The sequence below is a fragment of the Acinonyx jubatus genome, chromosome B1 (assembly GCF_027475565.1).
Source record: "Acinonyx jubatus isolate Ajub_Pintada_27869175 chromosome B1, VMU_Ajub_asm_v1.0, whole genome shotgun sequence".
NCBI lineage: Eukaryota > Metazoa > Chordata > Mammalia > Carnivora > Felidae > Acinonyx > Acinonyx jubatus.
This window is the reverse complement of record NC_069382.1, coordinates 99584937-99601200: the sequence shown is the minus strand read 5'-3', so window position 1 is coordinate 99601200 and position 16264 is coordinate 99584937. Positions and strand designations below refer to the sequence as shown.

Here is a 16264-nt window from a genome sequence, read left to right as displayed (position 1 = left end):
GTGCTGGGAATGGGGTAATGGTGAGATTGTGTCTCAGCTTTTCCCTACTTTTATATGGTTTCCCTCCCACTTGCCCAATGTGAGGGAATTGACCTGCCAATCTTTAGTTTTTTTCCAGAGAAAATTATTCTATACATATATTTGTAGGTTCAGTGTATCTGTAGGAAGAAGTGAATTAAGGATCTGTGTTGCCGTATTGAACTGAGAACTCTCCAATCTTTTTATCCAAATTCTTCCCATTTTTAGCTACAGCTTATAACAGTTATATAAATATAACTGCCCATGAAATTTTTCTGAAACCTTTTAGTTTTAAATATCTCTGTCTCTAACTCTTATATATCCTATCCCTATCTTATTACATTTATTTATACATATTTACTGCTAAATAGTAAATATATTCAATTTTTACTCATTGCCTCCTGGACAATGACTTTTATGTAGTAATTTGTTTATAAATATTTATTTATTGAAAACTATAATCAATTTTTAAAAAATTTTTCCCAAGAATGAAAGGTATAGCTATCCTCATGTCTAGCAGCAATGAAATTTACTACTACAGAAGTTTGGAGCATTTCTGGCCCCCTTATATATATATTCTTATAGATGAATTGTCTTGTTTGATCATTTACTGCTAGAATTTATGACTGCACCTCCTGTATAACTGCATTTACCAACATAACTTTTATTTTTAAAAACCAAGAATTTTTTTAATTCGGGTATATGACACCAGCTTTAATGTTTGTTTTTTTAATTTTTTTAATATATTTTTTTTTTTTTTGAGAGAGAGAGAGAGAGCATGAGTGAGAGAGAGAGAGGTGGAGACACAGAATCCGAAGCAGGCTCCAGACTCCGAGCTATCAGCACAAAGCCTGGTGCGGGGCTCAAACTCAGGAGCAGTGAGATCATGACCTGAGCTGAAGTCGGACGCTTAACCGACTGAGCCACCCAGGTGCCCCTAATGTATTTGTTTTTAAATAAAGGAATTATTTTTCCTCTCATAATTTTAAAACTTCTTTTTTGAAATAATTATAGGCTCCTCAGAAGTTAGTTGCAAAATTAATACAGAAGGATCTGTGTACCCATTACCCACTTTCCTTTAATGGTGCATTTAAATAATTATAGAGCATTATCAAAACCAGGAAATTGACATAGGCACAATACAATTAACTAGACCACAGAGTTTACTCAGATACCATCGGTTTTTATATATACTCCTTTTTCATGTGTATAGTTTTATGAAATATTTTCATATGTATATATGAATAAATATGACCACAAGAGACCAATTTTACATCCCACAAAAGAACTCCCTCAGACTTTATAGCAAGCCTCTCCCCCAAACTCTGACAACCTTTGTTTCTTCAATATATATATTTGTTTCTCTATATATATATAATGTTTTCATTTTGAGAATATTATAAGAATGGAATCCTATAGTATAATGTTAGGAAATTGGCTTTTTTCACTCATGATGATGACCTTGAGATCAATTTTACCGCTTTAATCTTTTTTAGGTGTACAATTTAATGGTACTAAGTACATTCACAGTGCTGTGCAACCATCACCATTATTCATATCTGGAACTTTTTAAATCATCCCAAACAGAAGTTTTGTACCCATTAAACAATAACTCCCTACTCCCTCCTTCCCCCAACCCCCAGGTGAGCACTAATCTATTTTCTGTCTTTATGAGTTTGCCAGTTCTAGGTACCTCATATAAGTGGAATCATACAATATTTGTCCTTCTGTGTTTGGCTTATTTCACATAGTGTTTTCAGGGTTTGTTTATGCTGTTGCAAGTATCAGCATTTCCTGTTTCAGCCTAAATAATATTTCACTGGATATACTGCATTTTTTGTTTTTGTTTATCTGTCTGTGGCTTGCTTCTGTATTTGGGCTATTGTAGATCATGCTGCTATAAACATTAGTAAGTGTGTTTGAGTCTCTGCCTTCAGTTCTTTTGTGCATATACCTAAAAGTGGGCTTCTTGATCAAATGGTAATTCTGTGTTTAACTTTTTAGGAACTACCACTGTTTTCCACAGTGGCTGCACCATTTTGCTTTCTCACAAGCAGTGAACAGGGGTGTCAATTTTTCCACATTCTTGTCAACACTTGCAATTTTTCTTTTTTTTTTTTCTTTTTGACATAGTGTTCAAAGACTTTCTTAAAAATTTGTCTATTCAGTTGACCTGGCAGTATTTATTGAAAAGACTATTCTTTCCTCACTGAATTATGGTTGCACATCTCATGTAATGTTATATATGTTGGTCTTTTTCTTCTCCACTGCTCTGTCCTTAAATCAGTGCTACACTCTCTTATTTACTAAGTAGCTTTTTAATGTTTTGATATTTGGTAATGTGAACCTTCCAGCTTTGTTTTTCTTCAATACTGTCTTGGTTATTTTATTTTTTATTGTGTATTTTTATAAATTTTAATTATAAAATCGGGATTATCTGTTTGATGCTGGCATATAAAAACATAATTGAATTTTTGCATGTTAACCTTATTATTAGTAATTTTACTACGTTCATCCATTAACTCTAATAATTTGTAGTTGCAGATTCTCTTGGATATTTTATTTATACAATCACATCTATGAGAAATGATAATTTTAGTTCTTCCTTTCTAATACTTCTTTTTCTTGTCTTACTAAATTTGTTAGAACCTCTACTATACTACTGAATAGAAATGGTGATACCCATCCTTGTCTTAGTCTCAAACTTAGAAGGAGAGTTTTCCATATTTCATCATAAACATATTAGCTATGGTTTTTGTGACAAAGATACTCAGATTAAGAAAATCCCCTTCTAGTCTTAGTTTTCTGACCACCGTTAATTTTTATTTCAGTTTTCTTAAATGATATTTATACATCAATTTAACTGATACATGTAGTCTATCTAAGTTTTATTTAAATTCCACTTAGTTAACATATAGTGTAATATTAGTTTCAGGAGTAGAACTTAGTGATTCATCACTTACATGTAACACCCATTGCTCATCACAACTAGTGCCCTCCTTAAATATCCATAACCCATTTAACCCATCCCCCTTCCCACCTCCTCTTCCCACCTCCCCTCCAGAAACCCTCAGTTTGTTCTCTATAAGTAAGAGAACTGTTTTATGGTTTTGCTTCTCTTTTTCCCCCCATGTTCATCTTTTTTTGTTTCTTAAATTCCATATATGAGTTGCAATCATATGGTATTTGTCTTTCTCTGACTGACTTATTTTCCTTAGCGTAATACACTCTAGCTCCATCCATGTCATTCTCTTATTTCAGACAATGTTGAATTTGATTCTGGAATGGAAGTAACTTGTGGATTATTTGAGTCTTTCAAGACTTGCTTTTTTAAATTTTTTTTTAAATGTTTATTTATTTTTGAGAGAGACAGTGTGTGAGCAGGGGAGGGGCAGAAAGAGAGGGAATCTGAAGCAGGCTCCAGGCTCTGAGCTGTCAGCATAGAGCCGGACGTGGGGCTTGAACTCAACAAACCATAAGATCAAACCATGACCTCAGCTGAAGTCAGATGCTTAACCAACTGAGTCACCCAGGTGCCCCTTTCAAGACTTGCTTTTAAGCTTCGTTAGGGCATGTCTTGAGTGGTCTTTACAGTAAGCCTGAATTGGTCCAACCTCTAATGCAGTCTTTTTAGTGTTTCTATGAAATTTCCAGAGGATTCAGCTTCTTAGAATTTGAGCATCTTCTAATCTTACACAAACTTCAGTGGCTGTTTAGACTACAATTTTTAAGGATACATACTTTCCCTCTTAGTTGTTCTTTGTCCAGCCTCGCAGAATCGCACACCTAAATAGCCACAGCTTATTATTCAGTTTGCGAGTTGGAGCCCCTCATCGGGCTCTGTGCTGAGAGCTCAGAGCCTGGAGCCTCCTTAGGATTCTGTGTCTCCCTCTCCCTCTGCCCCTGCCCCTGCCCCTCTCATGCTCTCTTTCTCTCTCGAATATAAACATTAAAAAATAATAATAAAGAATAAAAATGTTTATTTTGGGGGGGGGGGCAGAGAGAGACAGAGTAGGCTCAATGCTGCCAGCACAAGATCCTGGCACAGGGTTCTGTCTCCCAAATTGTGAGATCATGCTGAGCCAAAATCAACAGTCTGATGCTTAACCAACTGAGCCACCCAGGCACCCCTTCATTCTTTACTTTTAATCCTTCCTTGTCTATTTAAAGTATATTTTATATAAACAATGTAATATTTATTTAAAAATATTTAATTCGAGTTTTTATTTTTATTTAATGAGATTATTGTGATGGCGTTTGGTTGAAGTCTCTCTTCTTGCTATTTATTTTGTCTCATTTGTTCTTTCTTCCTTTAGTTTCCCTTTGTCCTTCATTTCTTACCTTTTTTTTTAGGTTAAATGTTTCTAATATTTTGTTTCCTGCTATATTACTTTTTAGTTATACTGTTCTTTTAGAGGTTACTTATAATATGAAAATTTGACACATGTCAAAAGCTGAGAAATAACAGAAATAAAACTATAAATCACCAAAGTAGTAATAAATATATTTTGCACACCTCAGAAAGACAGTTTGCAAACTGGAAACACTCAAGCAAAACAAACCAAAACATGGAATGAGGCTTAGGGGTGTATTGTTATAAATCACTTTGGGTATTTTTTTATTGGCCTGTCTTTGGATCACTAATCCAGTCTTATGCTATGTCTAGTATGCTGATATACACATCTAGTAATTTCTTAACTTCAGATACTATATTTCTCAGTTGTAGAATGTTTCACTTGATTTTTTCAAACAGATTTCAGTTCTTTGCAGAAATCTATATTTTCATCTATATGTGCCAAATTCTTTTCTTAAACATATTAATTACTTTAAATAACTTCTAACTATCTGAATTCTGTGTTGGAGATTTTTTTTTTACTGGTTTTGCCTCTTAATTTTGAGTATGTGTGTGTGTTAGCAGGTATGCCTCATAATTTTTTAAGTAATGCCACATGTAAGTGAAATATTATAGAGAGTCTGGATGATAATATCTTTAAAATTTTCTTCACGGAGGCAAGTAGGATCTGGCAGATGCTTTTGATCCTTTTGAAGTTTGGTTTTAGGCTTTATTAGAGCTGTTATATTTTAGATTCGTCCTCATTTCAAGGCTTGTTTACTTAGAACATTGTACCTTCTTTTTTCTCATCTTAAATCCTTACTTACATGCTTACTAGACCTTTTCCCCGTGGCAGAGCTTAAACTCCAACCTGTGTCTCCTCAGCACAACACAGCTCTCTACACAGCTCGTTTGCCTCCTACATGTTCTTTTCTGCCATTTTTTAGTGGTCAAGTGGTTGTTTGTGCATGTGCAGCTGATGGATCAGCCATTGGAAAGAATTTGTATTTGGCTGTAGTGGCTCCTTATCCACAGTTGCCTTTGCTCTCAAATCCCATCTACTTTGACAACCCTGAATTCCTACTTTTATTTCCTTGTGGAACTACCATTTGAATTCCATTTCTCTGTGCCATAATTTGAAACATACCCTCAGATAAAAATCCAGGATGTCTCCTGTGTACATTCTTTCTCTTAAGGAATGTAATCTGTAAGACCTGCATGTATTGGTTGCTGTCCTCACATAGAGAAACTGCTACCACGCTTAGGCCTGAGGGAGGAGGAGTGACTAGATTACTAAAACTTAAGGACAGGATCATAAAGGACCACTTTGAGAGGGGAATGACCTTTGGTCTAGTGATGTAGCCATCCTGAGGTGATCCTTCATCCAGCTCTTACTAGGGATCCCCTTTGGCCAAACTCAACTAGAAACCATAAAGCAAGAAAATGTAGCCTACACAAGCCAGCTTAAGAGAGTGGGAAGAGATATAGAGTTGTCAAGAGGAAAATGGAAGATATCTGGCACAGTTTACCTCTTTATTCTTCAACATGTACCCTCTTCATTTGGGAGAAAAGTGTCCCAAGCAAAGGGGACACATGAAGTTCTACCAATTCTGATATCATTGTGAATATCAATTCAGGAATACTTTTCCTGAAATTACAATGGTGGACACCACCAGTATTTTTCACATGAAGAAAGTGAGACTATGTGAAGTCTTATTTCACATGATGTGGGACAAGAAGACAGAAAAACAGGTAAAATAAATGTACTTGAGTCTCTGCTCAATAGCTAGTCATGAGAGTTAATAATCATAGTTACCTTCCTCCAATATTCTTTGCATATTCTTCTTTACCCTCTGCCATTACTTTGGCTGAAATTCTTTACCTAGTGATGGACTATAAATCTCAATTCTGGGGAATCTGAGTCTTTGGTATTCTTGAATTTGGGGGATTGGTACAGTTTTCCATTGACCAGTACTATTGGAAAGAGTCCAAAAAAATGCCCTGCTGGATTTCCTAGGTTCCAAATATAGTGCTACTTATTGTGTAGCTGTTGCCTCTATTCTATAGCAGGAACTCAATTTCCCCTTGTCATCAAAATCAGTCACTCTGGACAGTACAGTAGTCTGTCATGTACCTGTTAGTTCAGCTGCATGGAAAGTCCCCACATGGCCAAAGCATAGTCTTGGTTTCCATTTAATCAATTTTCTGGTAGTAGTCAAGATTCATGGTAGAAACATGCCTACTTGAGTGCTAGGACCTTAAAAATAACAAAGCTAAGGTCTTGTTGACTGGAGGTAAAAATTTTCAAGTGGGTCGTTAAGTGTAATAATGAGAGGGACTATGTTTACTTCTGCCTCTTGATTGCCAGACCTGTGCAATCTGTGGAGGGAGATTATCATATTTTGGCTATGGTTTAACACAAATAGTGCATCCTGTAGGACCACATGTCCTCTTCACAATATTGTTTTCAAACAGATATGGTAGCTGAACCTTTAACAGGCCATTTCACTCTCTTTTCAAGCCCCTCCTGAATGATGGAGTATATAGTGAGGTCAGTGAAATCCATGAGCGTGTTGCCATTGCCACACGTCTTTTGTCATAACTATATTCTTTGTTTGGAGGCAGTGTTGTGATAGATAAGGCATTCCATAAATCTAAAAGTCATGCTGCACTACATGAGGCAGAGAAAGAACATACGAATTAGAACACAGGTCTATCCTTTAGAGGACAAAACAGTGCTCACTCCATAGGGATAGGGATCCATATAATCAATCTACTATCAGATAGCCAAGTGTTTCTTCTGGGGAATTGTGCCATATTGAAAGCTGAGCATTGGCTTATGCTTTTGGGAGGCTGGGTACTCAACAGTGGCAGTAGTCAGATCAGCATTTGTGAGTGAAAGACCATATTGGGCTCATACACACTCTCCATCCTTGTGGCCATAGCCACTTTGTACATGGGTCTATTGAGTAAGCACTGGATTATCGCGGGAAAGAGACTGGGAAAGAGTCATCTTCTCCACGTGAATAATGATGGCCTTTTTTAGAGTGTATGTTAATATTTTTATATTCTCTGCCCATTTAAGAGGTCCATTCTCATACCTCTTCCCCAGACCTCTTTTTCATCATTTTCCCATTTTCTTTTACAAATCTCTGATCATTTACCAAACTCATTTTGTCACTTCTCATAAGTCAGTCTATTCTAGATCCATATCTCTGTCCATTTATCCTTCCACATGGTATAGACAAATACACAATTTTGAATAGGGTTATAGTTTTGGGATCATCCATCTTCTGTCAGATCATAACATCGATTGCAAATCCATTTTTAAACTAGGATCTTACTCCTTTCTTTTAATTTGTATTAAGGAAGTTCGCCAGTAAACCAAAGGAGAGGACTGAGGAAGAGGGGTTAAATCAGGTACCATGAGATTCTAAGCTACCTGATTAGGAAGTTTAGTTATCCCTCCTGGACCTGTTCAAACCTACTCCCTTCCATTATATGATGAAATGCTGCTTTGTTTGCCCACTATTATGTTTCAGAACATCAGTAACTAGTTCATGATGTGAAGTTCAGGTTGCATAATAATTTGGTATCCTGTGGTCAGGCATTTTTCTCTATCAGGGTTTTGTCACAAGCCAGGTGATGTTTTTAAATGAAGTATTACCTGCACAGTAGGGCATGGTCTTTTTTGAAAACTATCCAGGGACTTTCTAGAGACTTTTAACAGTATCTGTGTCACAACACTTTGAATATCCCTGGATCTCCTGGTCATAAAGCCCATTTGGCTGGGGAATTTGAATTGAGGCCTATACCTGTTATAGAGCCCTTTCTTACTGTAGGTCAGGTTGAAAACTGACAGACCAATGGGTTACCTCCCCTGACCAAGTGGGTCAGACTAACATACGTAGGGTATTTCCAAATTGTAGAGGCCCACCAAGATTTGTACCTCTTTGTAGTGGGCTGTTCAGGCACAACATCTCATCCTCCACTTTAGAAGAATTTCTTAATTTGTATGAAACTACTCAACCCCTAGAAACTTCATTTTCCTGTTACACCCTTGAACTTCCGCAGGACTTCTCTCCCTTCTTCTACCAAACATGTTCCTTGCTCAGGCACTACCACTATTAGTTCTCATTAGATCCAGTTGGCATAACATTACCCATGTAATGGGCCAGCATGATATTCTGTGAAATAATAAAATGATCAAGTACTCTCCAGACTAATTATAAAGGAGCAAGAACTGATTATATCCTTGGGACTATACAGTTAAGGTATTCTGTTGCTCATTCATGTAAATGCAAATGGCAATAGCTAAAGACTACCCGTCAACTATGCTGTCTTGAAAGTAGTTCTGAACAGTGTGCCTCCCTAGCCACTACAGAGGTATGGCATAGATAATATCTGTGATCCCTTTGGACCCTCTTGAGATGGATTCAGGGTAATGTTGCATTGTTCACTTGATCCTCCATAAGCTCTCTGACTGGAGGCTTTCAGTAGAGTTTCAGAATTACTGGGTACATTCAGAGCCATTAACTAATAATCACCAGAACATCTAGACATTACCCATTTCTCAGTGAATGATCTTCCTGGAAAATATCTCTTCCAGCATGGTTTAGGGGAAAATTTCACAGTATATATCTGTGGCCATATTATGGGGTACTTCCTTAAAGAGATCCAGCCTCCTTGGAGACCAGGTCTATGAAATGGCTCAAGTCTGGGAACTGGAAACAGGTCATGAATCCCAATTATGATTTTCATTCACTTTTTGCCCAGAAGAATTAGAATCTTCTAATTTGGGGGGATCTTGTAATCAGTCACCATTAAGGATCATTTTGAATCAAAATGCTTTGATTGGCACTTTGCCCTATTGTTTATTTAGTGATTGCTTCCACCTTGTCTCTGAGGGCTAAATGCTGGCCTGTAACAGTCCAGGATTCCATTATTCTCAGATCAGGGAAACCAATTCTATTGCAGCACCATCTGTCACTTCTGGCTTAAGAAAGAAAAACTACTACAGAACTGTGGTGGGTGCTAGTGTACCCCTTACCAATGAATTTCTTAATGTCTTGCTAGGCAAGAGGAGAAGATTGCACATAATAGGTCCATTCCAATATTTCTAATTCCCTGATTCTTTGGAATCTTTCTTCCAGAGAAGCCTGGCATTTAAATGTCACTTTAAAAGGCCACCGTGGAGTCCAAGAATTTACTCAACCAACTATTAATGCCATTTGCAAGTTCTCATTAAATTCTGAATCCCAGGGAATTTGCACTTCTCTAAATTGTATCAGCCCAAACATGACTTAATTTTACCCCTGTTGGTTTAAACACTTTTTATCTCACTGCCCCAGCAATGTTGAGATCTTAACTTTCATTTCAGGCCTAGAGGCAATTAAAGGTGGTAGAAGTGAGTTAGTTCTAAGGAAAATTTCCCTTAATTCGTGAGTCATTGGAAGGTTTTTATGCAGAGGAATGATTTTTCCTCAGAAAGTATACTATTAAAGAAAAGGAATTGTCTCTGCCAATAGGATGCTTAAAATTCTCAGCTTCTATGTCTGGCAAAATGTCCACATCCCATATCTCAGGGTCTCACTTCTCCATTCATAGTGTAAGAAACCTGGAAGGCTTAAGCTTTTTTTTTTTTTTAATTTTTTAAGTTTATTTATTTTGAGAGAGAGAGAGCACGAGTATGGTACGGGGCAGAGAGAGAGGGAGAGAGAACTCCAAGCAGGCTCCGCACTGTCAGTGCAGAGCCCAACACAGGGCTGGAACTCACGAACTGTGAGATCAGGACCTGAGCCAAGATTAAGAGTCAGACGCTTAACCAACTGAACCACCCAGGAGCCCCTGGAAGACTTAAATTTTAATTGGCACTGTATCTTTGCAGACCTTACATCAGACTCTTGGCTGTGTCTTCCGTCATAGATGTTCTGTGACTACAGGGGATGAGGGACTTCTTCAAAACTGCCAACAAAAACTTCTGGTTGTTCATGCATGTTTTAAATTGTATATTTATGATTTTATTTTTAACTCCTCTTTGAGACCATCAGAAGAATCTAGGTAATAATCACAATTTTTATAACTCTTGCTACTCTCACAATTAAATGTCATGGCCATTTGATCTCACACCTTGCCCTTCATCTGCATTTCATCCTGTGCTGCCATTGATAATTGAGTAATCAGGATGTTAGTACATCTCAGAGATTATTGTGTTCCTAATGAATCCAGTCCCAGATCTCATTTTGATGGTCTATTTGTTGGAGCTATTTCTGGTATAATTACTGTCTTTGAGCCAGGAAAGAGATAGCATATCAAAACAAGTCAAGGAGGATCTACTAGAGACACTTACCAAGCTGTGGTCATGGTACAGGGAAGCTGTGAGAGATAATGCAGTACCCTGGATCTAGTGACAGTAGAAGTGTTACTATCCCTTGCATTGAAGGGAGGAATGGATGGAAGAATTAGCAGAACCCAGAAGGAAAAAGTCTTGAGAGAAACTGGGTTCTTTGATTGAGAGGTTACTTCACTTGGAGAGTCAGGGAATCTCTTATGTCCCTCAGACATCCTACCAGAGCTCCCCAGTGGCAGGACCTAATGAAAAGCCAGAGGACAGGGGAGAACTTTGATATATATGCCATACAAGTGAGCCTCCTGAGGGCAGAGTGCAAGTGGTAAGATGTTGGAGAATAGATAGGGGGGCGTACCAATTGTATGAAGAGTTTCAGTGTGTTTGACATCTTCTCTGAGGCATGTAGATAATTTGATAAGGTTTTCACAGACTAGAACCAAGGATCTGACTACCTGGGGAAAGGAGAAAGCAAGAACTTTGAGAAGCCCATTTCCCTATTCCACATACATCTTCAAGGGAAGAATGACTCTTATAAGCATCTTAAACATTTTATGAGTTCGCATGAGTAATTCAGAAATCTTTTACTTTGTGCTATTCCCAGGATAATAAATGGCTAGGCTTGTATTATTTTTATTAAATAATTTTATTAATTGATCTACAGAGACATTATATGTAACAATTCAATATAAAAAATAAATACTTTGGGATAAATAATTTAAGTGAATTTTTAGAGCCCCTAGGGCTTACAAAAAGAATCTTAAAAGATCCATGTTTATCATAAGAATAAGAATAATAATTACAAAAGGTAGCAAACCATACATCAAAAAATAAATATAAATTTTAAATATTTAAATAAATAACCTGACACATTTTAAATAGGAGACACTCAATTATCAAGTCAGCGTTGAGAAGATGCTTTGACAAAAGGTAATCCATTTGTTCAGAAATTCTACAATGGTTGCTGTCTCATCATCATATTTACATGTGAATCTTGTTTCAGATCCCTGTAAGAGAAAAATTTAATTTTTTTAGTTCAAGGTAGTTTCCCTTATATATAGTTATTCTCCATTGAAATCTTACAGGCTTATGGCCTTTATTTTCAAGTATGCTAAACATATTAATCATTCACATTTTCTTGAGATGGTCAAAATGGCCTACCAAAAAATTGTATGTTACGATACCAAGTGATAGTAAAATGAAAACTAGGATTTTCTTCATTTGTCAATTCTGTCAATCTCAGTGAATACAAGAATTTTTTTCCTGAATTGTATAAAAATAAACATTTTAAGTAAAAACAGTTCCAGACAAATATTTTATTAAATGCTGCATGCAAAAGAAAGTTATTAAACCTCTTTTTCTGTGGGCATATGTCTGTATCCTTATCTAAGTGTAGGTTACAGGTATGCAGTCATATGCACATTAAACTTTTTCAAACCATAAGTCTTCTCTTAACTTTAGTGAATCTCCTTATTGTTCCCCAAAGAAAGATAGAGCCAGCCCAGAATAAGTTAGGATATGCTTTTGTTTGGGGAAAATTTGTGTGAAGAACATTTTCATAAATACTCATACCCACTCCACCTTAGTATCAACGCAGGTGAGTTTCCCAATTTTAAAAGTCTAAACATTAGAAATTTTGTTCTATGGACTGAGTTTTTAGAAATTAACCTCCTCTGCTCATAGGAGCTGTTTCAACTCTGCCTCTAGCTGAGAAAGAAAATACTTTAAAATATAGCAAGATAGAAGAGAGGGCTTTTTTAAATTGAGGTAATTCCTATCCTGGAAACATATTTCCTTTAAAGATAAGATAAATATTTCCTTTAAATAAATTGTTGCAGTGTTATATATCTTCTTACATATAATTATTTAAATTTTAACATTTTAATTATTTAAATATTAAATATTAAATAAACCTCCCCTCTTGAGAAGGTTTAAATTTTTAACAATAGATTGCTTTTGAAATAAATTTCCTGAATTTCACATAATTTTATATTAATTTTGCATCAAGAATTGAGAATGAGTTTTCTGATGGTCAGAAATTTCAGAGCAAACCTCTTGACATAGATGTCAGTCCATCAATGTCTAGATGACATTGATCTCAATGTATTTTTTTTAATTAGTTGGAAAGAAACAGTCTACTGTTTCTTATTTGGAAACAACTAGAGTTACATAATTTTATAAACTTGGTTCTACTGTAATTAAAATTATGCTATTTCTTTAGGATTCCTGTTAACTCATGAAGTTTGTACTTTTGGCAGATGAAAAAAGAGAGCCATGAATCTCTACACATCCTAAGTCCCTTGTATATTTAATATTTCCTGTGAATTTAAAAATACTTAAATCCCTGAAAGTATTACCTCTAAATAAAGTTACCTATCTAGCCCATTGGCCTAAATTTTAACGATTACCATTTTTTAGATAAATCTCTTAGTCCTTCAACCAAATAATAGGGAAACCCCATTTTAAAAGCCTTTCAGGTAATCAGTATTGGTTGTTCTGAAAAACAATCTAAAAGAATTTTAAAATATGTAACAAAACCTGTCTTCTTTCTGTGAAATTTAATTGTCTTCTCCCACTCCCAGTTTTGTGTTAATGTGAGAGAGAGCTTAAAAAAAAAGTGAGAGAGAGATGACAGAGTGCCAGGGTAGGGGCTTGTTAGTGGCTGGATGGTGGACAGAAACCCTTTAGCTTTTACTTCTTAGCTCCACAATGTATCATCTACCATAAAAATGATTCATGTTCATAGTGGTCTTAAAATGCATGAGTACTTCACAAATAACAAAACCGTTATATCACTTTAAAATGTGATTCCATTTGTTTTATTTTCAGGAGAGCAAATACAATAATGCCTTACCTTTAGTTTCAGAACTGTTACATTGATATTGCTCATTAATTCCTTGATGTGATTCAAGTGAAAGTTTTTGCTTTGAGCTAAATATAGCACTTCCTCCAGAGGTGTGAGTTCTTCTACTAGACACTGAAGATGTGTCAATTCTGTGGCCTTGAATAATAATAAAAATAATTATTGGATCAGTTTTCCCTAAAGGTCAGAATCAGAAATTAATCTCAAGTTTATTTTATTAGGAGTAGCAGTATAGTTCTTAGTATTATCCCTGTTCTCAGCATTACTGTAAAGATGGACCAATATAACTTACATTATAAGATTGGAAGAACTTTAGTTCAACTACCCATGTTTAGCCTTAACTGTGAGCAAATAATGAGTCAGTTTAATTAACTTCAGTTTAATTTGGCCTTGCCAAAAGTTAGCATTTCTGCACCCGAATGCAAATCACAGATATAGGCAGAATTCTTTTCCAGTCTGTGTAGAAATTATTAGAACCAGAGTAGTCACAACATGGAAGTATAGGATCACATTATATGATCTAGTATTTGATAATCTAAGAGTTGAGAATCATAGAAAGTTAAGGACAGAGGAGCTCTTGGATATGCTGTGATAGTCCCAACATTTTATAGATTAGGCAGTTGTAACTATATAGTTAAGATTCTCAATACAGCAAGTCATATAACTGCGTCAATTTTTTATTTTTCTATAATAAGTACATTAAGAAGCACTTTTTAAAAAATTATGTGTCCAACCAAATAAAAGGTTAGAATTTTTGAAGGACTTTTGGGTGGCCCTCCACACTTAGACATATACACCCACCCATCTACTTACGTGGTCTACTATATTGATAGTATTTCACACTTCTGTGGTACATTATCATTTTAAAGTGTCTTCTCCCAAATAAACCCATTTAAGTCTCACAGCCACTTTTTGAGATACCAATTCAGCATTGTTATTTCCATTTTACAAATAAGGAAACTAAATCTCAGAATTTAAGTGTTTTTCCCAAGATCACATGACTAGGTGGAGCCAAGATTAAATTTTATTTATTTTTCTTTATGGCATTAACAATAGCATCCTTTGAATTAAATGTTTTTATCCCTTCCTAAAAAAATTTTTTTGCAAACATAGAATGGTGGTAAAATGGACAAATGAATGGAATTTATCACATTAGTTTGGGTTTCAAATAGATTTTGAGCTGTCATTTAGAAACTGTTAGATTTCAAAGAATTTCACCACCTTCTAACTTATGCACATAATCTTATCTTACCTTTCTAACAATCTCTAAAAAGAGAGAGGACTACACCACACACATTTTATGACATTTCCATCCATTGCCCTTTCAACTTGCTACTACAAATGCAGGGCTTAACGTTTTTGGCATGAGCAACTTGGAGCTATTTCCTTCAAAAACCAGTCTAGTGTCGTTATGTTGCTCTAGTTACATGGCTCTAATTAAATTGGAGAAGCATCTCTAAGTTATTTTCATTTTTCAGAAGAGTAGTTTGAAGCATACCATGACCTTTAAAAAGTTTTGAATCTTGGAAACCAAGTCATATAGCATCGTAAGTCTCTAGGTCTATTGGCATAAAAGATGTGTAAGTCCAAATTTTTACTTTACACTCCCCAGGGAGAATTTTGTTTTTACTATAACTAATAGCTAATTCTTATATGTTATTTATTCTATGTTAGACACTGTTATGAGTACTTTACATCTATTGATTAATCCTCACAAAACTATATGAAGTATATATATAATTATCATTCACATAAGTAGATAAGAAACTGAGCCACAGAGTAGGCAATTTTCCCAGGGTCACAAAAGCTAAGACATGGCAGAGCTGGGATTTTAGTTTGGATAATCTGGCTCTAGAGACTGTGCTATTGGTCACTGTTATGCTGCAGCTCAAAGGTAGACCCTTAGGAATCTTTCCTAAAACAATAAAGTGTTTTTTAAAATAGACTTCTCTGAAATCAATTTTGATAATTTGTATGGTAAAATGATATAGTCAAATATCTCTCAAGTTTTACATTTTTCAATAAAAGTCAACATAATCTTTTAAAACTGTCCCAGCAATAAACTGTCTTCTTCCCACTGCCTCTGTCCCAAAACACAAATACACATAAAAAATATATAGGCAGAGCTATTTTCCAGAAACTTCATTACAAAATTGGTTTAAAAAAATATTGAAGTTATTAATTTCTTTTCCTCAGATGAGGTGCTACTAATCTAATCAGCATGCAAATTTTCATATCGTTTTGAATTTTATTAAGACATAAATTGAACATAGAAAGTTGTACTTACCTTCTTGGGCACGTAAAATTTAAATGTGAGCATCCTGGAGAGTTTGGGGTTCTCAGGATTCTGAGAAAGCATAACATATTTTCATTAAAAAATGATCTCCAGTTCAAAACTTATATGATGTAATTTTGGTAAGAAAGAAAGTATACTTACATTAACTCCATTCAAAAGCAACCGTAAATCCAGCAGTAATTGCTCCAGCTGTTGCTGTGTTTCCTTTGTAGAGCTTGAAGCAGGTGCACTGTTTGTGACAAGTATAAGAGTCAGTGCAATGCAAGACAAGAGTTGAATTTTGTACATTGTGGCAGGAGTTGAGGTTACTGTGAGTAGTGGTTAGAGAGGCTGATAGAAAGCTCTTGAACGAGAGAAGCAATTTATACTGTTAATTCTGGAAAAATCTTATGGGGGTGTCAAAATGTT

The 16264-nt window shown here is 35.5% G+C and overlaps 2 protein-coding genes across 5 annotated transcripts in view; one reads left to right on the top strand and one right to left on the bottom strand.

The window, feature by feature from the left end:
- The window catches only part of ADAD1 (adenosine deaminase domain containing 1), a 106960-nt gene that overhangs the window by 65279 nt on the left and 25417 nt on the right, over positions 1 to 16264 (top strand). The gene's annotated exons all lie outside the window — the stretch shown is intronic.
- On the bottom strand, positions 11320 to 16176 carry IL2 (interleukin 2). The gene is made up of 4 exons (XM_015074607.3): positions 15998 to 16176; positions 15848 to 15907; positions 13552 to 13698; positions 11320 to 11704 (listed from the first exon to the last, which is right to left on the bottom strand). Exons 1-4 carry the CDS (start codon positions 16142 to 16144, stop codon positions 11594 to 11596), a joined length of 465 nt encoding a protein of 154 aa, XP_014930093.1. The 5' UTR covers positions 16145 to 16176; the 3' UTR covers positions 11320 to 11593.